The sequence below is a fragment of the Pan troglodytes genome, chromosome 4 (assembly GCF_028858775.2).
Source record: "Pan troglodytes isolate AG18354 chromosome 4, NHGRI_mPanTro3-v2.0_pri, whole genome shotgun sequence".
NCBI classification, from domain to species: Eukaryota; Metazoa; Chordata; class Mammalia; order Primates; family Hominidae; genus Pan; species Pan troglodytes.
The window spans coordinates 136,051,923-136,079,463 of record NC_072402.2 but is presented as its reverse complement, the minus strand read 5'-3'; the positions used below and the strand labels follow the sequence as shown (position 1 = coordinate 136,079,463).

At 47.2% G+C, this 27,541-nt stretch overlaps 2 protein-coding genes and 1 long non-coding RNA gene across 20 annotated transcripts in view; 1 reads left to right on the top strand and 2 right to left on the bottom strand.

The window, feature by feature from the left end:
* Window positions 1-798: 798 nt before the first annotated feature.
* FAM53C (family with sequence similarity 53 member C) lies at window positions 799-13,015 on the bottom strand. Of its 4 annotated transcripts, none has more exons than XM_001171129.6 (5): window positions 12,682-13,015; window positions 9,120-9,349; window positions 8,667-8,724; window positions 4,919-5,703; window positions 799-3,815 (listed from the first exon to the last, which is right to left on the bottom strand). In XM_001171129.6, the coding sequence occupies exons 2-5, from the start codon at window positions 9,195-9,197 to the stop codon at window positions 3,558-3,560; spliced, it is 1,179 nt and encodes a 392-aa protein (XP_001171129.1). In that variant the 5' UTR covers window positions 9,198-9,349; window positions 12,682-13,015; the 3' UTR covers window positions 799-3,557. The 4 variants fall into 4 exon arrangements, with proteins under 4 accessions (XP_001171129.1, XP_009448009.1, XP_517955.2 ...); XM_009449734.4 differs by having other exon boundaries at window positions 12,871-13,007; XM_517955.7 differs by lacking the exon at window positions 12,682-13,015 and adding an exon at window positions 12,227-12,520.
* Window positions 12,193-27,541, top strand: part of CDC25C (cell division cycle 25C) — a 55,002-nt gene continuing 39,653 nt past the window's right edge. For 4 of the 15 annotated variants that reach the window (XM_054684092.2, XM_054684090.2, XM_054684089.2 and 1 more), the window contains exons 1-7: window positions 18,598-18,945; window positions 19,322-19,553; window positions 20,892-20,986; window positions 22,005-22,050; window positions 24,497-24,530; window positions 24,647-24,736; window positions 26,376-26,474. In XM_054684092.2, the coding sequence (XP_054540067.1) occupies window positions 19,360-19,553; window positions 20,892-20,986; window positions 22,005-22,050; window positions 24,497-24,530; window positions 24,647-24,736; window positions 26,376-26,474 (558 nt within the window). In that variant the 5' untranslated portion in view covers window positions 18,598-18,945; window positions 19,322-19,359. 15 annotated transcript variants of the gene reach the window in all.
* On the bottom strand, window positions 13,382-18,505 carry LOC134809978 (uncharacterized). The gene is made up of 4 exons (XR_010157017.1): window positions 18,355-18,505; window positions 17,012-17,107; window positions 15,053-15,153; window positions 13,382-13,660 (listed from the first exon to the last, which is right to left on the bottom strand). It is a non-coding gene; the product is annotated as an uncharacterized LOC134809978 (long non-coding RNA).

Genomic DNA, 27,541 nt, shown 5'->3' with positions numbered 1-27,541 from the left:
GCAACTTGACTCTTCTTGCTGCCTGGCAAATTAGCACCACAACTGGTAAAGAAAGGCTAAGCCTTAGAGATAGAGGCTCCTGCCTGGATCTCTAAGCAACTACACTTCACCCACACACATTGGAAGAATGTCAACATAGAGAGAAGAAAGGGTGGAACAGAAAGGTCTAAAGAGTGAGCCACATAGCTTCTTTTGGCATACCAACACTCCCAAAGGAAACATTAGGGAAAATACTGTCTTCTACAACAAAAGAGAAGCTTTGCAGCTAGGATTATTTTCCAAAAGCAGTATTTTTAGGATGGAAAAATTGCCTAGGTCTATGGAATCTGAATTCTGATGACTAAACCTCTATCTCTCCAGGATGTAACATGTGAAAACTTAAGAAAGATCCCTGGCCGTCTCCCACCCTGCCTTCTCCCTACTTCCCAAAGCCTACAAACCAATCTAGACAAGTTCCTGACTGTACCATAAACCATTTCTCAGGGAGCTGGAATGCATTCATACTTGACTTCAACTTGCTGGAAGTGAGAGTGACAGCAGGCAGGAGGAGACAAGTGTAACTGCCAAGGAAAGAGAGACCAAACCAGACTGCCAAAAATAACCAAGGCCTTAGCAGAAGCCTGGGCCACAGTATAACATCCTGCCATGGCCGGCAAAGGGCCTAGGGTCCAAATACTGCCCCTTTTTGAAAGGTTGACCCACATCTTAGATGAAGGGGCTGGAACAGTTAGGTGGCCTTCTACCCTGCTTCTTCCTTGTCTTTGTGGGGAAGGGAAGAAGACACTGTAGTACACAAGGTTGCTTGGGAAAATGGATTATTCTAATAAAACTTTATTTTTTCAAACACAGCCACAGAGGCAGAACCTCATGTTTAACACACACAGACTTATGGATTTTTTTTTTAATATAAAACAAAGTTTACGAAAATTTTTTTCCACTTTTTGTATTTGTAATCCCATTAGCACAGGGACTTTGGCAGCAGGTGGGAGTGAAGGGCAGCTGAGCTGCCACTGGGCAGTCACTGGGCACAGGAGGAGAGCACCAGCCTGGGGAGTGGCTTCACTCACACACACAGGGATACTCACCTACTGGCCAACCACACCACACACACAGCACAGATGCAGACATCGACCCAGTGTCAGCCACATGCCCTGGAGGTGTGCTCCACTCTGGGTAAGCCCAATATGTGAAAATTCAAATAGTCAAAACAGCTAAAGTGGAGGGAGGTTGCTTGCTTTACAAAAAGAAGCAATCATAGGCTGCTTTTAAATGGTCAGCAGTCCAAATGCATTGAAAAATAGCATTTGGTTTACACAGAACTGTTGGAACAGATCTACTGTGTAAAGCAAAATGAACCAATTCTTGAAAAGTGTTCCAGGGCCACAGGTTCTTAGATTGGGAAGCAAGATGACAGTTCTGACTAGCTTAGTTTTCCAGACTGAAAGTAATGGAATTAAAATAATGATAACTGTAGACCTTCTCCCCTAAGGATGGTGCCCTGGGGCTTTGGGGAAACCAGGATGGAGGCAGAATCACTGCCTCACTTCTTCAGCTTAGGGCCTGCAGAAACTCACTGGCATTGCCAGTAACCTGTTGGAAGCTGGCACAGCCAATCTGCAGCAGAGAGCCCTGGGATGAGGATGCCCCAGGAGGAAAAGAAATTGGCACCAGGGAAATTATGGCCTGAAGAGGGAGAAGAGCCAGGGGAGGAATGAAACCATAGATGGGCAACTCCTGGGCTCACAGTTTCCCTGGATTCTCTAGAGGGCCTCTCTCAGGCCCCTAGAGACCTGGTAGCCTAGTGGTAACTAGCCAGGAGATAGGGAGGAGCCTCTGAGGGCCAGAGGCTTAAGAAGACATAGCCACCTCCTCTCTGGAGTGGAGACGAGGAGGCTGAAGCCTCACTGATGCTCCTGACATGCAGGAGATCCCGAAAATGTCAGGTTCAATTCCATGAGGAAGAAAACACAAAGACCTTGGTCTTCTTCCCTTACATGAGGAACTGGGTCCTAGGAAACCCTGGAAATTGAAGAGAAAAATGCCCTTCTTGCCATAAACAAGGGCAGGTCAAATTTGGTCATGCAGGGTCTAACCAAAGCTGGATAAAACCTCACAAGCTATTGTGGTGGCAGCTTCAGTATGTGTTTCCACTGGTGCCAGCCCTACCAAGGTACTTAAACCCATCACTGTGGCCACTTGGACCAGCTGTCCTGGCTCAAGTTGCGGGTGAGAAACAAAAAAGTAAATTCAATCCAATGACAACCAAACTCCCAACTGCTTCTCACAGCCTTTGCTTTATACATCCTCAGCCAATCCCTCAGCCAATCCCAACCTCCCTATGGTCTCTCAGGGCCAATTAGAGGCAAATAAACACTTCCTGGCAGGAGTGGAAGACAAGCAAACTATTAAATGCTAAACACCCCTTCTTCCTTCTCAAGCAGGTCGAAAAGGCTGGGCCTGGATCTTGTAAGAATTGGTTTCCTGCAGTCACCTTCCCAACAGCAGTGCTGGGGTGAGCTCACCCATGTCTGCTGGGGACTGAATGCCACTTCTGTTGCAGGTCTGCCTCAGTAGATGCTGGGGACCAATATAGGGCCTTCCTACCTAGTCTATGACTTAGAAGGGCAGAGGGTGAGGGGAAAAGGGTCCCATCAGCAGAGGAGAGAGAGAGATAGAGCCCCTCAACCCTGCTTCAGTTGCCCATGTGCTGTGTGCAACTCTACTCAAGAGGGCAAAAGAGGCAGGTGGAATATAGCCTAGACAATCTGATGAGAAAAAAAAGGCCAGCTCAGAAAAAATATGGTGACACCCCCCACCTGCATTCCCCAATATACTAGATCGAGCTAGTGGGGAGGGGGTGGGGCTGAAGAAAAGATCATTAGCTGAAGTCACAGCACTTAAAACACCCTGCTGTGCCCCAAAATGAAATCCTTTGCAGAGTCGGTGATGCTATGGATTACAAGCCTGGTTCCAGAGCTAAAACTTGGTGCCCTCCTCTTGACTCCTTGAGCAAACCCAACATCCTGTAAAAAACTCAAGATCCTGGGGGTATCATGATACTCTGCTGTTAAGGAGCAATTGCCTTCCTTCCCTAAGGCTACGCAAACACACCTTTCCACAAGTACACTCCCATGCACGCACACACTCTCACGCAGTTTCTCTGAGGAGGCTGACTCAACCCCCCACCCTGGCCAAATTCTAAGACACAAGTGCCCTTTGAAGCAAAGGGGCTAGTGAAATTCCCCGAGCTGGGGTCGGCAGACCCCTTCCTTCCCTGCCCATTGCTCTCTTGGTGGCAGGGATACTCACACTCAGGGCCGCCATAGGAAGGGTCTGCTCTGGGGCTGTCCCTCCCGCCACCAGCTCCGTTTATCTTGTCCCGGCCAGTCTCTTGGCATGGTCGAGCTTGCTGGAGCGAGAAGATTTCCGGCTGCCCTGAGTCGGAGCCCTCCACTCACCCCCATTCCCAGGCTCGGCCCCCAGCCTTGGGGCCTCGACACTTGTTAGTAGCCATGAGAGAGTCAGTCTGTGTGGCCCCAGGAAGTAGCCTCTCAGTTTTAGTTTTCCTCAATCAAATTCAAGTCCAGGTCCCCAAAGTCCTGCTGGCACAGTGTCCGCTTGCTCAGCGCCTGCCGACCCCACCGCACAGCCCCCTCCTCCTCCTCTTCGCTTTCACTCAGCACCTGGGAGGAACCCCCAGTGGGGCTGCAGGAAGCAGAGAGGGGTGGGGGGCTACAGGCCATGAACCATGGTGGAGAGATGCTGCTGCCTTCCCGGGCTGTTTCTTGGAGACAAAGACCTCCTGAGTATGGTTTCTGTCAAACAAACAAAGAAGACAGTTACACCTGAAGGCAAGAATTCTTTAGGGTGAGGTTTGTAAACTTTTTTTTTTTTTTTTTTTTTGAGACGGAGTCTCACTCTGTCACCCTGGCTGGAGTGCAGTGGCGTGATCTTGGCTCACTGCAAGCTCTGCCTCCCAGGTTCACGCCATTCTCCTGCCTCAGCCTCCCCAGTAGCTGGGACTACAGGTGCCCGGCACCACGCCCGGCTAATTTTTTATATTTTTAGTAGAGACGGGGTTTCACCGTGTTAGCCAGGATGGTCTCAATCTCCTGACCTCATGATCCGCCCGCCTCGGCCTCCCAAAGTGCTGGGATTACAGGTGTGAGCCACCATGCCTGGCGTTTGTAAACTTTCTGACAAAATTTGGAGCCCATTGTTTCCATTGAATTCAAGAATAGAAGCTCTGTGAGGGCAGGAACATCATCTGCAGTGTTTCATTACTTTGTACTGCCAGTGCCTAGTCAGAGTCAGTAAATGTTTGCAGATGGGATGGACGACTGTATGAAAAAATTAATTAATTCTTAAAGAGGTTTGTAACCTAGTGGTCTAGAAAGAATAATATGAAAAAAGTGAGCAAAGTGCATACATACAATAATTGTACTCATACCAGGAAGTCAAAAAACATTTGTCTAACAGATGAATACACTGTAGCAGCCCATCTTGCTTCAGCCCTCACAGACCCACTTTGAAGCAGTGACAGGCAAGTGGCAAAACCAGCTTTGGGCACAAGGAGTAGGTACTGATGGAATTTTTTGCAGCTTATGCATTCTTGGAAAGGAGGGAAAGTACCTCTTGCAGGACAATTTGGGATCCCTGTTGGAAGGTTTAACATGGGTCTCACCCCAATTTCTCTAACTCCCAGGATTAAGGCATTTCACAGGATGGGGGGACTTTCAGTGCTAAAACTGGGACAGTCCCAGGCAAACTGGGATGGTAGGTCACCCTAGCTAAGAGCTAAAGGAGGTGCTGTTGGTGGCGGGGGCGGCAGGGTAATGAAGCTAGGGGCTAGCTCAAAAGTGGAAACAGAACAGTCCCCACACTCCCATCTAAGCTCCCCTAGTCTTGCTGGTCCCACCTGATTCATCTTGTCAAAGTCCAAGGAAGGCCGCAGACGCCGGGGGTCTTCCTCGTGGCGCCGCTTGACCCCAGTTTTGCGGGCATCCAGATCACAAGGCTGTGAGCGGCTTCGGGGAAGGTTGCGGAGACCTCGAGGTCGCCAGGGCAGCTCTGGGGAGGATGCGGGAGAGCTCCGGGCAGAGGGCAAGAAGCGGCTTGCCTGCGGGCCCAGACTGGGTGACAGGGAGAAGCGGCGCTGAGGTGGGCAAGGTGACAAGGACTCAGCATCACTCTCCCAGGAGCCACTTTGAGGGGAGGCGGCGCAGGGTCGAGAGGAATCTTGGGCCAGGGCCAGGCTGAAGAAAGGAGGGCTGTAGGGTCTGTGAGCTGGGGCACATTGAGAAGAGGCACTGGGAGCTTGGAGGAACCTGAGGCTGGAGACCCGCTTTGGGGGGCTCTGGTGAGGCACCTGCGGCCCACCCCCTCCACCACTGCCCCGGTGCTTTATGGGAGTCCACAGCTTGGAGGGGGCGGGCCGCCACACCGGCTGCCAGCGAGACAGGTCCACGGGCACTGAGAGTGAGCGGCAGTGCCTCTTGGATGGAGGGGCAGGGGGCACAGGAAGCTTCTCTGGATCTGGGGGCTCAGGTCTTAGGACTTGGGAGAGGGGCTGCTCCTTGGGGGAGCTTCCTCGACTGGGTGGTCTGAGGTGCAGGCTCAGGCCTGAGGGATGGTAGCTGAAGTTGAGGCTGTCCTGGAACTCAGCACAGGAACAGTGGGGCAGGCCCCTCCAGGAAGCACCTTCTGGAAGGCATTTATAATAAGAATAATATTAATGATAGCTTACATTTTTTAAGAACTTACCATTTGCCACATAATGTATGGAGCATTTTATGTGAAAATTTCCAAAAACCTTATGAGGTAGGTAGTATTCGTTATCATTATCCCCATTTCACAGATAAGAGAAATTCAATAACTTTCCCAAAATCACATAGCACTCAAAAGACCAAAGGAGGATTCAAATCCAGGTCTGTCTGATGTGAAGGCTAGGTTTTTAAACCACTATGCTCTATTGCCTCCATTGTGACCAACTACCTGGAATCAAAAACATTTCATCTACTGCCTGCCACTCCCTCTCAAAGGTAAAAGAAGTCAAGAGAAACAAACACATTTGTGAGTGTCCTGCTCATCTCTCCCTCGCCCCTCCCCCACGCTTGCCCTGGATGCTGAAAAGCAGGCCTATGCTCTCCTTTCTCGGCCTTTCCTCCTCTCATGTGTCAACAGCACCAAGTCAGGAGTTAGGACTGCCAAGAAGTAAGAGGTAATCAGGCAGGTAAGAGATCACTTTTATTCCTAGGGAGGGCAAACAGGGTGGGGAAGGCCTTTGACAGTGAAACCTGGGCTTGGGAAACCCTGACTTTGTGCTGCTCATCTTCGTTTCTGTCTGGCCACCCACATATTCCGATTCCCTTCCCCTAGGCCTTCTCTTAAATCCAAACAGATGGAGGTACCAAGAGAAGGAAGGGAAAATGGACTAAAAGAAACAATCCTCACTCACTGTATTCCAACCAAAATTGTGACTTTTGGGAGACGGCTCATTAAGGGACAAAGGGCCTAGTCCAAACTCCTCTGGCTAGCTGGCTGGAATTCTGCAGGGGCTGGATATTTGGGGCAAATGACAAGTATACGAAATCAGACTTGATGGTGGCAAAATTCATACCGAGTGTATTTGGTCTACAGTTCTTCCCTCTACTAACCACTATGAGGGCAGGGACCATGAGTTCCTGCTCTATACTTATGACACAATACCTGGCTTTCAGCAAGTCTTTAATAAACAGGAGGAAGAGACTGAATGAACATGTTTTTGCCAACTCACTTCCCTTGCTAGGTATCCCAGAAAAGAAAATGAGATGCAGAACAGCTGAGCAGCATGAGTTAGGGAGTTCTGATTGTCCACCAGTGATGCCTCCATCTAAATGTCCCTACGATCAGGGGCCCTTTAACTGAGTAATTAATAATCTACGAATTTATACCTCAGATATATTTTCACATGTGAAAAAATGACATATGTACAAGGTTATTCACTACGGTTTCTTTTTTCTTTTCTTTTTTTTTTTTTTGAGATGGAATCTCGCTCTGTTGCCCAAGCTGGAGTGCGGTGGGCGTGATCTCGGCTCACTGCAACCTCCGCCTCCTGGATTCCAGGGATTCTCCTGCCTCAGCCTCCTGAGTAGCTGGGATTACAGGCGCCTGCCACCATGCCCGGCTAATTTTTGTATTTTTAGTAGAGACGGGGTTTCACCATGCTGGCCAGGCTGGTCTCGAACTCCTGGCCTCATGCTATCTGCCCACCTCGGCCTCCCAAAGTGCTGGGATTACAGGCATGAGTCACCACGTCTGGCCCACTACAGTTTTATGTATCCAAACAAGATTAGAAATAACCTAAATGCACATCAATAGAAAACTCATTAAATAAGCCACTGTACATCTATGCAGTGTAATAATATGTAGCTATATATAACAAGGGAATGAATACTCAGCATTCTGATAGGGAAAGATCTCCTAGCTATATTAAATTTTTTTTTGTTTTTTGGTTTTTTTTTTTTTGAGATGGAGTCTTGCTTTGTTGTGCAGGCTGGAGTGCAGTGGCATGATCTGGGCTCACCACAACCTCCACCTCCTGGGTTCAAGTGATTCTCCTGCCTTGCCCTCCCGAGTAGCTGGGATTACAGGTGTGTACCACCATGCCAGGCTAATTTTTGTATTTTTAGTAGAGACAGGGTTTCACTGTGTTGGCCAGGCTGGTCTCGAACTCCTGACCTCATGATCCGCCCACCTCGGCCTCCCAAAGTGCTAGGATTACAGGCATGAGCCACTGTGCCCAGCAATTTTTTTTTTTTTTTTTTGAGACAGAGTTTTGCTCTTGTTGCCCAGGCTGGAGTGCAATGGCACAATCTTGGCTCACCGCAACCTCTACCTCCTGGGTTCAAGTGATTATCCTGCCTCAGCCTCCCGAGTAGCTGGGATTACAGGCATGCGCCACGACGCCTGGCTAATTTTATATTTTTAGTAGAGATGGGGTTTCTCCATGTTGGTCAGGCTGGTCTTGAACTCCCGGCCTCAGGTGATCTGCCCGCCTTGGCCTCCCAAAGTGCTGGGATTATAGGTGTGACCCACTAGGCCCGGTCCCATTTTTTTTTTTAAAGGTACAAAGTAATATATAGTATGCAACCTTTTGTGTTAAAAACGTGGAAATAAAATAGATGCAGCTAACCACCATGGCACATGTACACCTATGTAACGAACCTGCACGTTCTGCACATGTATCCCAGAACTTAAAAAAGAAAGGAAATAAATATATACATTTGCTTCTTTTTATATAAAGAAATTCTAGTCACATATACTGTATAAGAAACTAATACTTTTAGGGAGGTGGTAGAAGCTGGGTAGATAGGGAACGGGAGAGTAAGAGAGACTTTTCTCAGCATAACCTTTTTGTTGTTATTTTTTAAATTTTGAACCATGTGAATGTATTACCTATTCAAAAAATTAGATTATACAAGTCCCCACAAAGCTAGAATAAGAGCAAACCAACCAGATAACTTTCATGCTAGAACATGAAAGACAACTGCCAATCTCAGAAGTTGACCCTGGCAAGAAGGTTCTAGAGGTAGGCTCGCTAGCCCTGGTCACTGGAAACCAATGACAGAAATGTGTGGAGAGAGGAATGGGTACACACACGTACACAAACACACACGATGCCTTACCAGACACAAGCTGGAAAGGGTTCCCACAGTTGGAGATGTCTGCATGATCAGGCAAAGGCTAAGAAAGAGAGAATATCCATCATGATTTGGATTCAGGACACACTGACAGATTTCTAGGAAGCCCTCTTCAGTTCTCCTCTGCGATTCATGAGCTACAGGGATGTTAGGGACATTAAGTGTTCTTCCTCTTGTCTTCCCAAAGTTAGTAAGTCAAACAATCCACATCTTCCAACATCTCAAACCCTTCTCCACCCAAGTTTTGCTGTCCCTTCTCTATCGGTGGAAAAATCCCTGCCCCCTTCCTTTTGGGCTGGGTTTTGAGCCATTAGTGGGCTCTTCCAGGTTAAGTACCATGATTCATACAGCACAGGACAAGAGTAAAGTAATAGCAACAATCAGCCTCAGAAAAAAGGGGGAGGGGGTCGTGGAGAAGCAGGAAGACTGGTCTTTTACCAGACTGATGCTGAAGCGTGTGCATTTCAGCTCATCCAGAGTCTGCTTCTGTAGCTGCTCAGTGATCAGGGTTATCATGATTCTCCCCAGGATTTGACTTGCACACTTTGGAGCAAATGATGGATGTCTTCCCTGTTGTTCTTCCAGACCTCACTCGTGAGCCGTCTTCTGCCACTGCAGCACCATTCTAGCACCATTGGGACTTCCCTCTCCAGTCATGCCTGCTGAGTCTGCCAATTAGAGGGACCAGCCCCAAGTGATATTAGAGATGCACCTGGTCCAGAGATGGAAAATGCATGGCACACATACCACAGCACCCCTAAGCCAGGCCTCTGGCAGACATCAATTGATCACAGCTCTTTCCAGCTAAGCCTAAACACAGCTTCAGAAATTATGAACTTGGCAGTCCAGATATGAAATAAAATAGAGTTGGCAATCAAGTTGAAACTTATTTGCCACCCTTAAACTGGTTCATGCTCTGTTGTTTCTAACTGGAATACCAGCACCACTTAGAAAACAGCTGCTCAAGTGAGAGAGAGGGATGCCCAAATGATTATTTCCATCAAGATCAGCCCAGTATTTTATCTTCCAGTCAGAAGTGAAAAGAGGTACCCTTCTCCTAAACTACAGAAATAGTAATAAGAGAACAAGGAAGAACAGTGGTTGTAGGCAAGACTTTCTGCTTTAGACCTGAGTACATAGGATTTTATGTCCTCCCACAGCCTAAACATCTGATATATTATTGTTTTCCAATAGATACAGTGTTTGTTTTCTTATCAAATGGGAAGATAAAGAAATGGTCAGGGTAATTCCAATACATTTCAACTCTACAGACGTCATAAACAACACATCCATGACTGTTCAACTAAGTTTTTAGCCTCATCTGATGCAAAGTCCATGGATACAGTTAACCAAGATTCTTTCTCGTGGTCAACTTCTGATAGAAGCAAACTAACTGTATCAGATAACAGGCTTCAAGCCCACACAATTACCTGAGGGGCCTTGCTCAAGGGAAAAGGGGAGGTTAAGCCAGTGTCTTGATTTTGTTCTATCTATTCCCGGAAATGAGCAGCAAGCTGACAGCTTACCAGAGAATGTGTGTAGCATTAGCTAGTCAAGAGAACAAATCATCAAGAAATCTAATTATTAATCCAATTTGCTAAGAGTTTTGACAAATCATTTAATACTCCTTGGCCTCAGTTTACCCATACGTAAAGTGGGCAGAATAATCTTAACCTGTCACAGGAACAATATAACATATTAAAATGTACAAAATGTACCATCTGACCTATAAAAATCAGAAGTCCACACAGACTACCATTTCTCGTTCCCGTTTGTGAATCTTCAAGGCCTCAGAATGTCAGAAGTAATGAAATCAATAAGATGAAGAAGGCAATAGGGTCCATCTCTCTGGCTGAATACCATCCTCCCTCACCTGCACACTAAGAAAAGCCCAAGAGGGCTCTTCCTTCTGTGACCTTGGGGGCAGATCACTCTACAAAAAAGAGGAATTATCTCTACCCCACTCACACCTTAGAAGGAGGGCACAAGGAAGAGCAAAGAGATAAACCTGGATGTACCTGGAGTTCTCTGGAAGAAAGGTGCAAGAGAAGTCAATCATCATTACAGTTAACTATCATTTTCATGCATAATTATTACCACCCTGAACAAAATTCTAGCTTCCGGGGAGCTCTCTTCAGCTGCTTCCCCTATATTCTTACGGGAGAAGCTAAAACTTATATCACTTCTGCTCTTGGTTTCTTAACTCTGCTGCCCTCAAAGATCAACCAGAGAGGGAACCTAAGTGCAGGATTTTACCCTAGAGACCCCAGGCCTCAGGCTAACCAGCTATGAGGAGCAGGGAAGGAAGCAAACTCTCCAGCTTTTCATGAGGCATTTGGACAAACAGCAAACTCCCAGCCACCTCTAGGATCAAGTCAAGACAGTGAATTTGTGTTTTTCTGCATTTTAATTGTTGGGATGTGGCCACACACAGCGGTAATTGGAACAATGCAACTACCACCACGCAACTGATACTCTCAGCCTGAGTTTCCTAAAACAGGCCAGGCTGAGAGGGGGAACAGAACGGAAGCCATAAGGAATCAAACCAGGACACAAAAGAAGGCAAACCAGCTCCGCGAGGGGCCTCCTCTTTCTCAAGCAGGCATTGAAAAAAGTGTAAGAAGCCCTCTCTTGCCGCCTTCCTTCCCCTTCCATTTTGTGTATCTGAAGGGTAGAGACAGCCCAGAATGTTCACTAAACAAGTTAAAACTTCTCAGTTTAACAACTGGCACGGGGCTCAGCCCTTCACAGAGCAGCAGGCCGCTAGGCCCTCTCAGCAACCCCACCAGGCCTAACTCTCAGTCCAGGCTTTCCCTCCACCAGCAGCCCCCAAAAATAAAGATCAGACCCCCACCCCATCTCCTATTGGATGGCAGTAACCCCTGACACTCCTGTTTCAGGGATGCTGAGGTTGTGCTGTACCTAGACAAGGTAGGATCAGGTCAGGCCAACAGGGAGGAGAGTCACAAACCCTTTGGGGACCTTCCCCCCAGGTCCCAGCCCCACACCTCCTGGGGAGACTGAAGAAAAACATGAGGAAGGCAGGGAGGTGCATGAACAGGTAGGTGGAGATCTGCCTGCTCTTCTTCCATATGGTTCTGGTGGGGAAAGGGGTGACAAGTGGGGAACACCCCTCCCCCCACCCCCATGAAGAAGCAAAAGGCTAGGTCCCTCCAATCTTCAACCTCTCCCTCTGTTGCCCTGCCTGTTCCCGCGGGGTGGGGCATGGGGCGTCCGCTGGTCCCCGGGGCGGGGGGGTGGGGTGCGCCAGGGCTCGCTCAGGGGGGCTGTCGTTCGCCTCTTCCCACTAGGTTCCATCATCTGGCCGCGGGAAGCGAACTCAGGACGCAGGAGATGGGGAGGGTCTGGGACTTAGCACTCCGCCACCCCCTCCCCCACCGGGTCCCGTGCTCTCCCCGCAGAGGCGGCCAGCGAGGCCCGGCCGCGCGGGCGGTCGGGCTGGGGGAGGGGAAAGAGGGAAGGAGGGAGGGACGGTTGAGGTGCCCGCCCCGAGGCCCCAGCGCCACCTGCCCTCCACCACCTACCGCGGCTCCTCCAGCTCCCAGGGCCGCGGCCGGAGCAGCTCTGAGCGCTCGGTTCGCCCCACGGTGCCCTTAAAAGGCGCTGGCGCGAACCAACGAGTCCCTGAGGAGAGTAGGGGGATAGCTCCGGCTCGCAGAATCCCCCCAAGCCACCCATGGAGGGCGCAGCTCCGTGTCGTGTCTCTCTCAAAGTGTCTCTCGGACAGCGCTGTTGGGAACGAGCCTGGCGCTTTGATTTAGGGATGGGGGTGGTTTCCTCACTAACGAGTCACCCCCTCCAAAATATCGCAGAAAGTGGACGGCCCCAGTTGGAGGCACATCTTGAAACCCGCGGGGGAGGCCATGTCGGAAGAAGGTAAACAAAGGCATCGCCCCTGCCCTCCCTCCCTCCATCGGCCCAACTGCAGCCTCCCACTCGGTTCGGGCCGCGTCACACAATTAGCCACAGTGCCCCTCACCTGCTCTGCTGCCCCGCCCTCCACGACCACCTCTTCGAAGGAATCCCCCTTCCCCCAGCAAAGGACCCGTCCGCGGCGTGAAGGCTGCTGGGAAGTGTGGTCCAAGCGCGGATTAGGGCCTGCTCGGAGTCCCAGGAGCCCCTCTTGCAGCTGCCGGATCGGCCTGAACCTTAAAAAGCCAGGACTTACAATGGTTGCGGGGACGTTTCCACTTGGTTCTGTAATTTGCCCTCACCCAGAACACTTTGTAAAGCTCAGGATAGCCCAGGGATGTTCACTCCCTCTCTTCTCTCTCCGCCCCCTCCCCCCCAGCAGGATGAGGTAATGGGATTGTGATTATGACATCATAGGCGGTTCAGTTGCTTGCGTTTGCCGGGGGGGAGGTGCGGGGAGGTGGGGAGAAGTGCGGTGGTTAGACCTTCCTTAAACAGAAAGGGAAGGAGGAAACAGGCAGATGGGGAAAAGATGTTGACGGCGCTATATTTCCACTTCAGGAAGACAAAACCACCTTTTATTAAGTCTCCACCACTACCACCACCTCCCACATGAGCCAAAGTTTAAGTCTTTTTTAAAGAGACTGAATGTAGACGTTAGTGTGTGAAGAGGTTGGGTTGATGGTTTCTGGCTCTTATGTAAATTCGAGTCTCAGCTAGCATCACAGATGGTTTAGGGAGACAAGCAAAGAAGTGGATAAAGGAGAGGCTTTAAACAATGCGTTCGTGTTGTGATCTCTTTGTAATACAAAGTTTTCTATTTCTTTTTTTTAATTGATTGGAAAGTAGCAGTAATGCAAGTAATCTTCACTATTACACTTAGCAGCAAGTCCTCTGAAAGACATCTGTTTTCTGTAAATATTTTGTGCCTTACTCAAGACTGGGACAGGTAAATAGCTGTGATCAGCTGGAAAGTAGAGCCAGTGGCGGGGGTCGTCCTCACTGAGCCAGGGAGGGGAGGAGGCAGGAGCCACCAAGTCTACAAACTGAAAAAGAGTAGAGGAAAAATGAGGTACAGTACTAACTGAGAAAATAGGGGTGGAAAGATTTACCTTGCACTGCCTATTTCCCCTTGGCAAAAGGAGCAGAGTTAGGGGCCATGAAGTAGGGGACACATGGTTTCCAATAATTGCTCTTATGTACCAGACACCATGCTACATTTTTTTTTTTTTCTTTTGTAAAAACAGGGTCTTGCTGTTGCTCAGGCTGGAGTGCACTGAGGCGATCACAGCTCACTGCAGCCTTGAACTTCTGGGCTCAAGCAATCCTTTCCATCTCAGCCTCCTGAATAGCTAGAACTACAGGGGTGTGCCACCATGCCCAGCATATTTATTTCTATTTTTGTAGAGAGAGGCGTCTTGCTATGTTGCCCAGGGTAGTCTCAAACTCCTGGCCTCAAACAATCTTTCCATCTTGGCCTCACAAAGTGCTGGGATTGGCGTGGTGTCTCACACCTGTAATCCTAGCACTTTGGGAGGCTGAGGCAGACGGATCACCTGAGGTCAGGAGTTCGAGACCAGCCTGGCAACATAGTGAAACCCCGTCTCTACTAAAAAATACAAAAATTAGCTGGGCATTGTGGCGCCCATCTGTAATCCCAGCTACTCGGGAGGCTGAGGCAGGAGAATCGCTTGAACCGGGGAGGCAGAGATTGCAGTGAGCCGAGATTGTGCCACTGCACTCCAGCCTGGGCAACAGAATGAGACTCTGTCTCAAAAAAAAAACAACAAATGAACAAAAAACGAAGTGCTGGGATTCCAGGTGTGAACCACCACACTTGACCTACATACTTTGATATATATTCTCATTTTTTCTTACAATCATCAAATGAAACAAAACCTTCTCTTTGACAAATGAAACAGCCCAAGAAGTTAAGTGACTGCCCACATGGTAGGCAAAGGTACTCTCAAAAAGCAGTCTAAAAGCCCTTGCTTTTCACCACTAAGCTGTTCACCTTTTTATTATTAATTAAATTAATAATTTAATTATGAATTAAATGGTTGAGTTAAAAGTAGGCATTGGCTCATTTGCAAAACATTGAAAGAAACTGAGACACAAAACAAAACAAAACAAAAAAACAAAACAAAACAAAAAACCCTGCAAGTCAAGTTTCAGGCCTCATTTCAAAGGAAGGTTACATCCCCTTTCATCATCTATAAAATGGCCTCCCAGTGCAGCCCAACACTCCTACCCATAATTAAATCTCCTTATTCCACTTTTAGTTCCCAAGGATTTTTTACTCATGTCCTGCTCTTTCCCTGCTGCCCCCTTTTTAGTCTTTTGTTCTTGAGCCACTGCTTTGAACTGCATCTTAATTATGCCCTCATGGGCCAAACCCCATCTGTGACCCTGCTCCAATGGGTTTCAGCAAAGGATACTCTCCATCCATATTCTGAGGGCTCCAGGGCCTGGAGCCAGTCATCCAGGAGGTCATCCAAAGGAGTGGAATCCATTGGTTCTAAGACTCTTCATTCCCTGCCTAGGAAGGAACAGCCGAGTTGGAGGAACATGCACTGGATTCAGACCTTCCCTTTTCACCCAGTGAAAGCTAAACCTCTGCAAAGTGGGGAGAAGTAGGGCTAAGCCTACCAGTCATAAAAAGAACCAGGAATAGAAAACACACCCCTCAGCCCCTCTGCCCTGCAGAGGCTGGCTGGGAGGATCCCAGGAATGCAGGGCTCTTCTCCACTGCCTGATCTGGGCATCCCAGGAGTGATGGCTGTACCTCCTGTTCTTGTTTGGTGTTTCAGGGTGAAGCCCGGGCTGTCACTGTGCCCTGGCAACAACATGTATGAGTCAGACTGAGGTCAAGGTGAAGGAACACAGCTCACTGCTTATCACAGTGAATCAGGAGCCTAGATAGGGATTCCCCAAGGATGACATAGGATCAATGCCCTCAATCCAACAGAAAAAGTAAATCTTCAAATCAGATTAAACACCAAACTTCCCACCTCCCTAATATTCTTTGTTCTGGGAAGGATAACTTAGATATATTCCAACACCCTCATAAATCAAGATATAAAAGACAATATTTGACTTCCCTTTAAAATAATTCTACCATTTCACAGTTTGCATGTATGCATGTAAACTTACATGTAATTAGCTAAGTATGTTGCAATTAGCTAAGCCAGCTGGAATCATGAGGAGATAGTGAAAATGTTTGCTAGGAAAACAACCTCATTAACAAACGTAGAGCTTTTAAGAGTTTTGTTGGCTGGGCATGGTGGCTCACACCTGTAATCCCAGCACTTTGGGAGGCCGAGGTGGGTGGATTACCTCAGGTCAGGAGTTTGAGACCAGCCTGGCCAACACAGTGAAACCCTGTCTCAACTAAAAATACAAAAATTAGCCAGGTGTGGTGGCGCATGCCTGTAATCCCAGCTACTCAGGAGGCTGAGGCAAGAGAATCACTTGAACAGAGGTTGCAGTGAGCTGAGATTGCGCCATTGCACTCCAGCCTAGGCAACAAGAAAGAAACTGTCTCAAAAAAAAAAAGTTTTTTTGTTGTTGTTTTTAGGAGACAGTCTCACTATGTTGCCCAGGCTGGCCTCAAACTCCTGGGCTCAAGTGATCCTCCCAAGTAGCTGGGACTACAGGCGCACCACTGCATCTGTAGAAAGTCTTAAGGGCGGCCGGGCGCAGTGGCTCATGCCTGTAATCCCAGCACTTTGGGAGGCCGAGGTGGGTGGATCATTTGAGGTCAGGAGTTCCAGAACAGCCTGGACAATATGGTGAAACCCCACCTCTATTAAAAATACAAAAATCAGCCAGGCGTGGTGGCGGGCACCTGTAGTCCCAGCTACTTGGGAGGCTGAGGCAGGAGAATAACTTGAACCCAGGAGGCAGAGGTTGCAGTGGGCCAAGATTGCGCCACTGTACTCTAGCCTGGGAGAGAGCGAGACTCCATCTCAAAAAAAAAAAAAAAAAAATACTCTTAAGAGCTAGGTGTATAAGTTCCATTTGAGAAATCTCAGAAACTTATTTTGGGGGCTAGATTTTTAGAGAATTTGTTTTAGGAATGCTGCAACTTTGTCAGAGTGCTCAGATTTTAGTATATTTCCATCACCTGACATTGAACTAAAGCCACTTGGTTGACACCTTTGTTGTGACCACCCACAACTGCACTTACTTGAGGACCTGGTGCAGAAAGCACTGGTAGCCAGGTGTGCACTTGCCATAATCTATCTGCTTTTGCCACCGATAGAGAATAACTTTGTCTCTACTTCCCACCTGCAGGGAAGTATACAATTTCCCACAAAGTGTGATTATACAGTAGTCGTCAAAGCAGATAACTCATCCCACACTCCCTTAATCCCCAGCCTGATTTTCAAACTCACCTGGCATAGCAAGGTTCTGTGCTAACTCCCACACTCACTGTCTGTATCCTAGAGGACAAAGAATCTTCACACATCTCCTTTCTGGGGAAGCAGGTTCTGCAGATGAAAAGGGTATTAGGATAAAAACCAGCTGGCTACACTGTGCCTCTCAGCCACTACCACCACCAAGATCCTGACAACAGACACAAGTTGCATTTTGACTTTTGTTTCTCAAAGCATGATCTGCAAGCCGTCTGCATGGGTAGCACCTGGGGGCCTTGATAATGACCCCACTTTAAACCTATTGAATTATCGTTTTTGGAGCCTACATCTTAAAGAGCTTCCAAGGTTATTTTGAACATTTTTATTATGGAAATTTTCAAATATACATTGAAGTAAGGAGTATGGGGTAATACCTTACCATGCAAAGTATGGTCGTAGGACCAGCTACCTCACCATCAGCTGGGGGCTTGTTAGAAGGGCAGAATCTTGGGCCGCAACCGCAACCCAGACCTCCCGAATCAGAATCTGCATTTAGCAGGTCCTCAGGTGGTTAGTGTGCAAATTAAACCTTGAGAAGCACAGATATGATGGACCCTCCTGCCCCCATCACTCAACACTCAGGGTCAATCTTGTATCATCAATACCTTCCCCCAGCACAGGATTATTTAAAAGCAAATCCCTAACATTAGGAATGTCTTTTTGTTTGTTTCACTCTAATGCCCAGGCTGGAGTGCAGTGGCGCAACCTCTGTCTCCCGGGTTCAAGCAGTTCTCATGCCTCAGCCTCCCAAGTAGCTGAGATTACAGGTGTGTGCCACCACAACCGGCTAAATTTTGTATTTTTAGTAGAGACGGGGTTTCATCATGTTGGCCAGGCCGGTTTTGAACCCCTAACTTCATGTAATCTGCCCGCCTCGGCCTCCCAAAGTGCTGGGATTACAGGTGTGGGCCAACGCGTCCGGCCAATAATTTATAAATATCACCTCGTCAATGTTCAAATTTTCATTAATAACCAATCTTTGAGGTCCTCTGGATTGCGATAAGGATTATACCAAGATGATTTAATTCCTCCACTTTCCCTGCAACGGAATTTCTTTTTACCCACGTGAGCTAGAGTCTCTGAGATGCTGCACACTAAAAGAAACACCAAACAAAGCTCTTGGAAGGGGCTAATGCCTCTCAGCATAAACACACACACCCGTCTCGCCCCAACACTTGCCACGCCGGCAGCAAACGCTCCATCTCCCGTGGAAGGCCAGCAAAACTTAGAAGAAAACGTCCGCGAAAACGGCACGAGAAAGAACCGAAGAAAATGAAACGCTTACAACACCCTCCACCCAAAATAATCTCTCCTAGTATTACCCTAGTGAATGGACACCACTAGTAAGGCGCGGTTTAAATCTCCCGGGGTTCGTGGGGCTGAGAGAACGAGGAAAACAGAAAGGGTGTGGAGATTGGTGAGAGGGAGAGCCAATGATGCGCCAGGCTCCCCGTGAGGCGGGGCTTACCCCGCAGCCTGCCTAACGCTGGTGGGCCAATCACTATCCTGCTCTGGCTATGGGGCGGGGCAAGTCTTACCATTTCCAGAGCAAGCACACGCCCCCAGGTGATCTGCGAGCCCAACGATAGGCCATGAGGCCCTGGGCGCGCGCGCGGAGATTGGCTGACGCAGCTTAGAGGCGAGCGGGGATAGGTTACTGGGCTGGCGGAAGGTTTGAATGGTCAACGCCTGCGGCTGTTGATATTCTTGCTCAGAGGCCGTAACTTTGGCCTTCTGCTCAGGGAAGACGCTGAGTCCGACGTTGGCCTACCCAGTCGGAAGGCAGAGCTGCAATCTAGTTAACTGCCTCCTTTCCCCTAGATTTCCTTTCATTCTGCTCAAGTCTTCGCCTGTGTCCGATCCCTATCTACTTTCTCTCCTCTTGTAGGCAAGCCTCAGACTCCAGGCTTGAGGTAAGTCCGCAGCCGTCTCCGCCACGGAATCACGGAGACCCCACTGTCCCCCTTAGGGTGCAGTCGGGCCCCCACAGACAGAGGTTGGGAGGGCCGAATGGGGACTATCGCGAGTTACGAGACCCGGGTTCTTTCTAGTCAGGAGTCTCGAGCTGTGTGGCGTGGAACAAGTCAAAATCCTCTCTTAATTCCATCTTTAAGGTCCTAAGGTTGCCTCTCGTCGGTGAATTCAGGTTCTAACCTTAAGCCAGGCTGTGAATCACCCTTCGGGGTTGCCCCTCTTCCAGTGTTGATTCGCCTGGCTGGAAAGGGTGGAGGAGTTTAGGAAAGCTGAGGGAACGGTGATGTACCGATTTAGATGACGTTTTCCTCCTAGCTAGGTTTTGTTTTTCTCCTGGTGAGAATTCGAAGACCATGTCTACGGAACTCTTCTCATCCACAAGAGAGGAAGGAAGCTCTGGCTTAGGACCCAGTTTTAGGTCTAATCAAAGGAAAATGTTAAACCTGCTCCTGGAGAGAGACACTTCCTTTACCGTCTGTCCAGATGTCCCTAGAACTCCAGTGGGCAAATTTCTTGGTGATTCTGCAAACCTAAGCATTTTGTCTGGGTAAATATACTTTTATTTTTACACTGTATTGCCTTTGCTATTTCCAAACAGTTGGGTTTGTTTGTTGGTTTGTTTTCAATTATCCCGGCTCAAAGGTCAGGCTTTAAGTCTCAACTCTGCCCTTGACTGTGTAACCCTTTTGAGTCTCACCTTCTTTTCTGTGACAAGAAATAATCTCAGCCAGGCGAGGTGGCTCATGCCTGTAATCTCCGCACTTTGGGAGGCCAAGGAGGGCGGATCGCCTGAGTCTAGGAGTTCAAGACCAGCCTGGGCAACATGGCAAGACGCCGTCTCTACAAAAAATATTAAAAGTTAGCTGAGTGTGGTGGTGTGCACCTATAGTCCCAGCAACTCGGGAGGCTGAGGTGGGAGGATTGCTTGAGCCCGAGAGGTGGAGGCTGCAGTTAGCTAAGATCGCCTCACTGCACTTCAGCCTGGGAAACAGAGTGAGACTCTATCTCAAAAAGAAAAGAAAAGACAAAGAAATAATAATCTCTTCCTATCTTACCAGGATCTCGTGAGAATCAAATGATGTGATAACTGGGAAAAGTCTTTGAAAACCGCTGCATTACGAGTCAGTCACTTTATTAGTATTAATATTAGTGTTATTGCAGTTGTACTTTGAATTCTGATCATACCATGTCTCAACTAGCAAAGAGAAGTAGTACCTGAGAAAAACTAGGGACCCCAGGGAGAAATCAAGCCTGTGTTCATAGTGCTCAGGACCGGGAATGTGGAGTCAAGATCCCCCTCGGCCAATAAACTCTGGGCCTCATTAAAAAAAAAAAAAAAATTATCTGTTTCAGTATGTTGGTAAGGAGAAAATAAGGTACAGATTATGGTAGTGGGAGATTTTTCTCAGCCCAGTCTGATATATTTCCCAAAAGCAATTAGATTTATTTGGACACTGTTCAGATGATCCGATAGTCATTAAGGGGTGTTTCAAATGAACAGGATTGGCCAGGCGTTGTGGCTCACACCTGTAATCCCAGCACTTTGGAAGGCCGAGGTGGGTGGATCACCTGAGGTTAGGAGTTTAAGACCAGCCTGGCTGACATGGTGAAGCCCCATCTCTACTACAAATACAAAAATTAGCTGGGCGTGGTGGCAGGCGCCTGTGATCCCAGCTATTTGGGAGGCTGAGGCAGGAGAATCGCTTGAACCCGGGAGGCGGAGGTTGCAGTGAGCCAAGATCGTGCCACTGCACTTGAGCTGGGGGGACAGAGCAAGACTCCATTGCAAAAAAAAAAAAAAAAAAAGAAGAGGATGACATGATCTTTGACTTTTAAGGATATAATAATCTAATGGGAATTTCGATGTACTATTATGTCTCAACAGAGGAACCCCAAAACGTTGCCTCGATCTTTCGAATCTTAGCAGTGGGGAGATAACTGCCACTCAGCTTACCACTTCTGCAGACCTTGATGAAACTGGTAGGGAGAAGGGAGATAAAGGCCTCAAAGGGAAGAATAACTTTTAAGGGAGAAAACAGGGAAGTAGGATAGAGACGGAAGGTGGTGAAAGTATAAAAAGAATCTGCCTAAAGAGATGGAATTTTGTGGGTAACTAGAGGATTTTTGAGAATGATTAAGCCAATGGGAAGAGAAAGATAATAACATAGGAGCTACTTTGCATTTGAAAATGTTAGACAAGTAGGAATATATTTTGTTGACTAATTAACGGTGGGAATGAAAGTATAGTCATTAGGATATGAGAAGTTTTGTGCCTCAGTCTAATCTCAGCAGAGGCAAAGAAACCAGCATAAAGAAATATGTTGTTGGCCAGGTGCAGTGGCTCATGCCTGTAATTCTAGCACTTTGGGAGGGCAAGGCGGGCGGGTCACGAGGTCAAGAGATCGAGACCATCCTGGCCAACATGGTGAAACCCCATCTCTACTAAAAATGCAAAAGTTAGCTTGGCATGGTGGCACGTGCCTGTAGTCCCAGCTACTGGGGAGGCTGAGGCAGGAGAATCTCTTGAACCCGGGAGGCGGAGGTTGCAGTGAGCCGAGATAGCACCAATGCACTCCCGCCTGGCGACAGAGCGAGACTGCATCTCAAAAAAAAAGAAATATGTTGTCAACTAATTTTTATATGTTTTATATGAAATATTCCAAAAGGAATGTTTCATAAGTTAACCTTCCAGAATTCTAATTTCAGATTTTCTGAGTGATAACCTTTCTTTTCTACTCATAAGAAAAAAAAAACTCCATAGGTAGCATAGTGTAGTGTTTCCCAACACTTGATTTCTTTTAGTGACACATATAAATTCTTAAGTTTCTGTGAAATTGTACCTTGTACCATGAAATGCGTACCAATCGAGAGGCTTTGTATTCAAAAGCTCAGTCCTTGAAATTAATACGGCTTACTGGTAATGAAGAAAATCTGAAGGAAAAACAGGATGCATGGACAAGAATAACTCCTTTTACTGATTCTTTATATTTGATTGCAGGTCACCTGGATTCTTCAGGACTTCAGGAAGTGCATTTAGCTGGGATGTAAGTTCTGTTGTTAAATGAACCCCACACAAAAGCCTTTTAGCACTGGTCATAGAGATTTTATCCTGTGCAGACTCTGTAGAGTACAAAACCTTTCATACTGGGTATAAGTGGGCTTTGAGGCCTAGTTCCTTACCTTGAACAGTTTCTAAGTTTTCCAGATCTAAATAGTGTTGTGAAAATGAAGGCTATTCATTTTAACCATCATAATCAGAAGTATCTATAAGGAAATGAAGGAAAATGGTATACTACACTTATGTATAGGCTTTTATTTGTATGTGAAAGGTGCTGTATCTTAGTAATTGAAAGTACAGAGTGGCTGGACATGGTGGCTTACATCTGTAATCCCAGCACTTTGGGAGGCCAAGGCAGGCGGATCAGTTGAGGTCAGCAGTTCAAGACCAGCCTGCCCAACATGGTGAAACCCCGTCTCTACTAAAAATACAAAAATTAGCCGGATGTGGTGGCACATGCCTGTAATCGCAGCTACTTCGGAGGTTGAGGTAGGAGAATTACTTGAGCCCAGGAGGCGGAGGTTGCAGTGAGCCGAGACTGCGCCACTGCCCTCCAGCCTGGGCGACAGAGCGAGACTCCGTCTCAGAAAGAAAGAAAAAAAAAAAAAAAGAAAGTACAGAGTATAAGCTCTGGAATCAGTGTCTGGATTCCTGGCTTACTACTTCATTCACCAGTTGTGACTCTGACAAGTTTTTTTTAACTTCATTGGACCTTAATTTTTTTTATTTGTAACGTGGAGACAATAATAGCATTTCTCATAAAGTAGCTATTGTAAGGAGTAAATAAACTGTGTATCTAGCACATACCAAGCATTTTATTTATGTATTTATTTTTATTTTTGAGATGGAGTCTGGCTCTGTTGCCAAGGATGGAGTGCGTGGTGCCATCTTGACTTACTGCAACCTCTGCCTCCCTGGGTTCAAGCGATTCTCCTGCCTCAACCTCCCGAGTAGCTGGGATTACAGGCGTCCACCACCACGCCCGGCTAATTTTTGTATTTTTAGTAATACAAAAATGAAGGCTTCACCATGTTGGCCAGGCTGGTCTTGAACTCCTGACCTCAAGTGATCAGCCCCCCCCACCCAACCCCTTGGCCTCCCAAAGTCCTGGGATTACAGATGTGAGTCACTGGGCCCAGCTTGAATTGCTTTAAATGCTCTAACCCAGATACATAATGAAATCCATGGAGGGAGGATAGAAATTAATTTTTTTTTTTTTTTTTTGAGATGGAGTCTCGCTCTGTTGCCAGGATGGAGTGCAGTGGTGCGATTTTGGCTCACTACAACCTCCGCCTCCCGGGTTCAAGTGATTCTCCTGCCTCGGACTCCTGAGAGGCTGGGACTACAGGCACATGCCAAGACGCCCAGCTAATTTTTGTATTTTTAGTAGAGACGGGGTTTCACCATGTTGGCCAGGACGGTCTCTATCTCTTGACCTCGTGATCCGCCCGCCTTGGCCTCCCAAAGTGCTGGAATTACAAGCATGAGCCCCCGCGCCCAGCCTTTTTTTTTTTTTTTTTTTTTTTTTTTTGAGACGGAGTTTTGCTCTTGTTGCCTAGGCTTAAGTGCAATGGCGCGATCTCAGCTCACCACAACCTCTGCCTCCCGGGTTCAAGCGATTCTCCTGCCTCAGGCTCCCAAGTAGCTGGGATTACAGGCATGCGCCACCATGCCTGGCTAATTTTGTATTTTTAGTAGAGACGGGTTTCTCTGTGTTGGTCAGGCTGGTTGCGAACTCCCAACCTCAGGTGATCCGCCTGCCTCGAACTCCCAAAGTGCTGGGATTACAGGCGTGGGCCACAGCGCCCCGCCAGAAATTAAATTTTTTAAAAAAGTTAGCCCCGGCAGGGTGCGGTGGCTCACATCTGTAATCCCAGAAGTTTGGGAGGCTGAGGCGGGCGGATCACGAGGTCAGGAGATCAAGACCGTCCTGGCTAACACGGTGAAACCCCATCTCTACTAAAAATACAAAAAATTAGCTGAATGTGGTTGCAGGCGCCTGTAGTCCCAGCTACTCAGGAGGCTGAGGCAGGAGAATGGCGTGAAACCGGGAGGCAGAGCTTGCTGTGAGCCGAGGTCGCGCCACTCCAGCCTGGGTGACAGAGCCAGATTCCGTCTCAAAAAAAAAAAAATTAGCCCCGATACACTGTGCTGGAAAATTAGTGAACTGTAAATTGTATAAAACTCGTTCATCTTTGGAACATGTTATATGGTTATGCAGGCAAAATGAGGGTCTTATCTCCAGGATGTCACTTGAGTCTTGATATTTACCACAGAGAATACCCTATGTATTGTTGTTGGAAGAGACATATCAACTAGGAATAGGGCTCCTAGAATGAAATAAAAAAAAATGTTGGGATGCACCAATCCACTGAAGAATAATCAAACAGTATTTGGGACTAACCTGACAGGCAGTTTGTTTTAATCTGCAGGAATCATGACCAGCACCTAATGAGATGTAGCCCAGTGAGTAGCCTCTCTTTTTTTGGGTTTTGTTTTGCTTTTCAGGTGGGAGGCAGAGGGTTTCCATTGCACCTGTGGCTTGAGGATGCTGGACGTTCTCAGCAAACTCTCTTTTGTAGGCACAGCTTCTTTGTAGCACTCCGAATGGTTTGGACCGTGGCCATAGAAAGAGAGATGCAATGTGTAGTTCATCTGCAAATAAAGAAAATGTGAGTGTTTAATGGAAACCTAGATATATTGGCAGTTTTATTTTTTGAGTGAAGAAACTTGGTATCATAGTGAGACATAGAACTGTTTATACCTCGTATGCTAGACAAGGAAACTGTATTACTATAGGGGAGAAAATTTCTTTGTTTTTGTTTTTTCTTATTAAAGTTTGGCCCTAGGACAGACACCCAGCTCCAAATCTTCCACAGTAGGTCATCATTATTTCTCATGTTCAGTTGATCATTTTGAGGACAAAAATTACCCTTACTGTAGTGTAAGGGATTTAGGAGTTTTTTGTTTGTTTGTTTGTTTGTTTTAACAGGTAGGGATAACTTGCATAACTTGTTCATGGATTTTTTTTCACCACTTTACATGCAAGTGTAGATTAATTTCTTATTTCCCCCTTAGTCTAGCTTTTAAGCCCTTATTCCGAGGAGGCCATGGTACTTTTTATCTAAACCTTAGGCCATCCGTCGTTCCAAGTTAAAACTAGCCTCTCCAGAGCCACCTCATCACTAAGATAATTCTGTATCTAATCCCTCATCTAAGCCCCTTTTCTAGACATCTTTTTTTCTTCCCTGCCTCCCATCCCTTTCCCCAAATCATTACCGTAAAAGATAGCTGCTGTTCTTTTCTTACATTGACTTAAGACAAACTCGTGTTTTCGGCTGTTCTTATCAGTTTTTTCTTGATTTAATACTGTCCTTCTAATCTCCATTTATAATCACTTTTTATTCATTTATTTTTGAAACTGAGTCTCGCTCCATCGCCCAGGCTGGAGTGCAGTGGTGCGATCTCAGCTCACTACAACCTCTGCCTCCTGGGTTCAAGTGATTCTTGTTCCTCAGCCTGCCAAATAGCTGAGACTGTAGGCACGTGCCACCACGGCCCGGCTAATTTTTGTGTTTTTAGTAGAGACGGGGTTTTGTCTTATTGGCCAAGCTGGTCTCAAACTCCTGACCTCAAGTGATCCACCTGCCTCGGCCTCTCAAAGGGCTGAGATTACAGGTGTGAGCCACTGCCTGGCCTATAATCACTTTTTTTTCTTTTTTTTGGTGAGACAGAGTTTTGCTCTTGTTCCCCAGGGTGGAGTGCAGTAGTGCAATCTCGGCTCACTGCAACCTCTACCTCCTGGGTTCAAGCGATTTTCCTGCCTCAGCCTCCTGAATAGCTGGGATTACAGGCGTGTGCCACCACGCCCGCCTAATTTTTGTATTTTTAATAGTGACAGTGTGTCACCAAGTTGGCCAGGCTGGCCTTGAACTCCTGACCTCTGATGATCTACCCACCTCAGCCTCCCAAAGTGCTGAGATTACAGGCGTGAGCCATCACGCCCAGCCAATAATCACTTTTTAAAATCTCACTATCCCCTCCCCAGGCAGGCTCCCTACTCCTACCCCATTCCTTTTACTTGTAACCAAAAATTAGTATCTTCCAAAGCAAATCTACATGCCATATATCAAATCCACATCATAATTTGCATCTTCAAATGCAAGGTTATATAGGGTCAGGATATAGGGTCAACTTTGATTACGTGAAATGTGTTTTGTGAGGGTTATTCATGGCTTCATCAGATGAAATGTTTTTATCAGGGCCAGCTGACACTTCTCTTCCCCACCTAATGCAGTTTTTCTTATGCAGGAAAACAGCACTTTGAAGCCCTTGGAGTGGCAGGCACCTAGGAACCTGAGGTTTCAAAAGAGACCAGGAAAGCCTTATGTGTCTCCTCTTTCTCTGCTGGTAAGTCATTGAACATCATTATTAAGGGTCAGTTGAAGTGTTATAGGCTATAGGATGACAGCTCTGGATTTATGAACCTTTGAATTTTTCTAAACTGGCATCATCAAGCCAAATTTAGATGAGAAAAAGGGGGTTGGAGAAGTAAAGTTTGAGCAGGAAAAGAGAGGAGCAATATGTCCTATGATCTTCTTGTTTAAGTTTAAGGAGGAAAAAATATGTCTTGGGCTTCTTTATTTTTTTTGAGATGGAATCTTGCTCTGTTGCCCAGGCTGGAGTGCAATGGCGCGATCTTGGCTCACTGCAACCTCTGCCTCCCAGGTTCAAGCGATTCTCCTGCCTCAGCCTCCCAAGTAGCTGGGATCATAGGTGCCCACCACCGTGCCTGGCTAATTTTTATATTTTTAGTAGAGACGGGGTTTTACCATGTTGGCCAGGCTGGTTTCGAACTCCTGACTTCAGGTGATCCACCTGCCTCAGCCTCCCAAAGTGCTGAGATTACAGGTGTGAGCCACCGCACCCGGCCAGGCTTCTTTTTTCCTTCTTTAAAGATTGCTTTTTTATTTTTATTTTTTTAGACACAAAGTCTTGCTATGTTGCCCAGGCTAGACTTGAACTCTTGGGCTCAAGCAATCTTACCACTTTGGCCTACTGGGTAGCTAGGACTACAGGCTCACGGATCTGTGCCCGGCTCTGGATGCTTTTCTCTAATAAATGGACCCTAATGTATAAAAGGACTTCCATATCGTTAGATACTTAGTGGTATCCAGATTTTCCTTTTACAAATAATGCTATGATGTAAGTTCTCAAGCATAAATATTTGACTGCATTTCAGATTTTTCTCTTCAGTGCTGGATTGAAGGTATAAATTTTTTTTTTTTTTTTGAGATGGAGTCTCTCTCTGTTGCCCAGGCTGGAGTGCAGTGGTAAAATGTCGGCTCACTACAACCTCTGCCTCCCAAGTTCAGGCAATTCTCCTGTCTCAGGGTCCCGAGTAGCTGGGACTGCAGGTGTGTGCCACCATACCCCAGCTAATTTTTTTATTTTTAGTAGAGATGGGGTTTCACCAT

Coding starts and splice junctions, on each gene's coding strand:
- FAM53C (XM_009449732.4), bottom strand. CDS start 12,380: ATGGGTGGCTTGGGGGGATTCTGCGAGCCGGAGCTATCCCCCTACTCT. Junction 5,704..12,226: donor TGGGAGCTGGAGGAGCCGCG/GTAGGTGGTGGA, acceptor AATGCCTTCCAG/AAGGTGCTTCCTGGAGGGGC. Junction 3,816..4,918: donor ACTTTGACAAGATGAATCAG/GTGGGACCAGCA, acceptor TTTGTTTGACAG/AAACCATACTCAGGAGGTCT.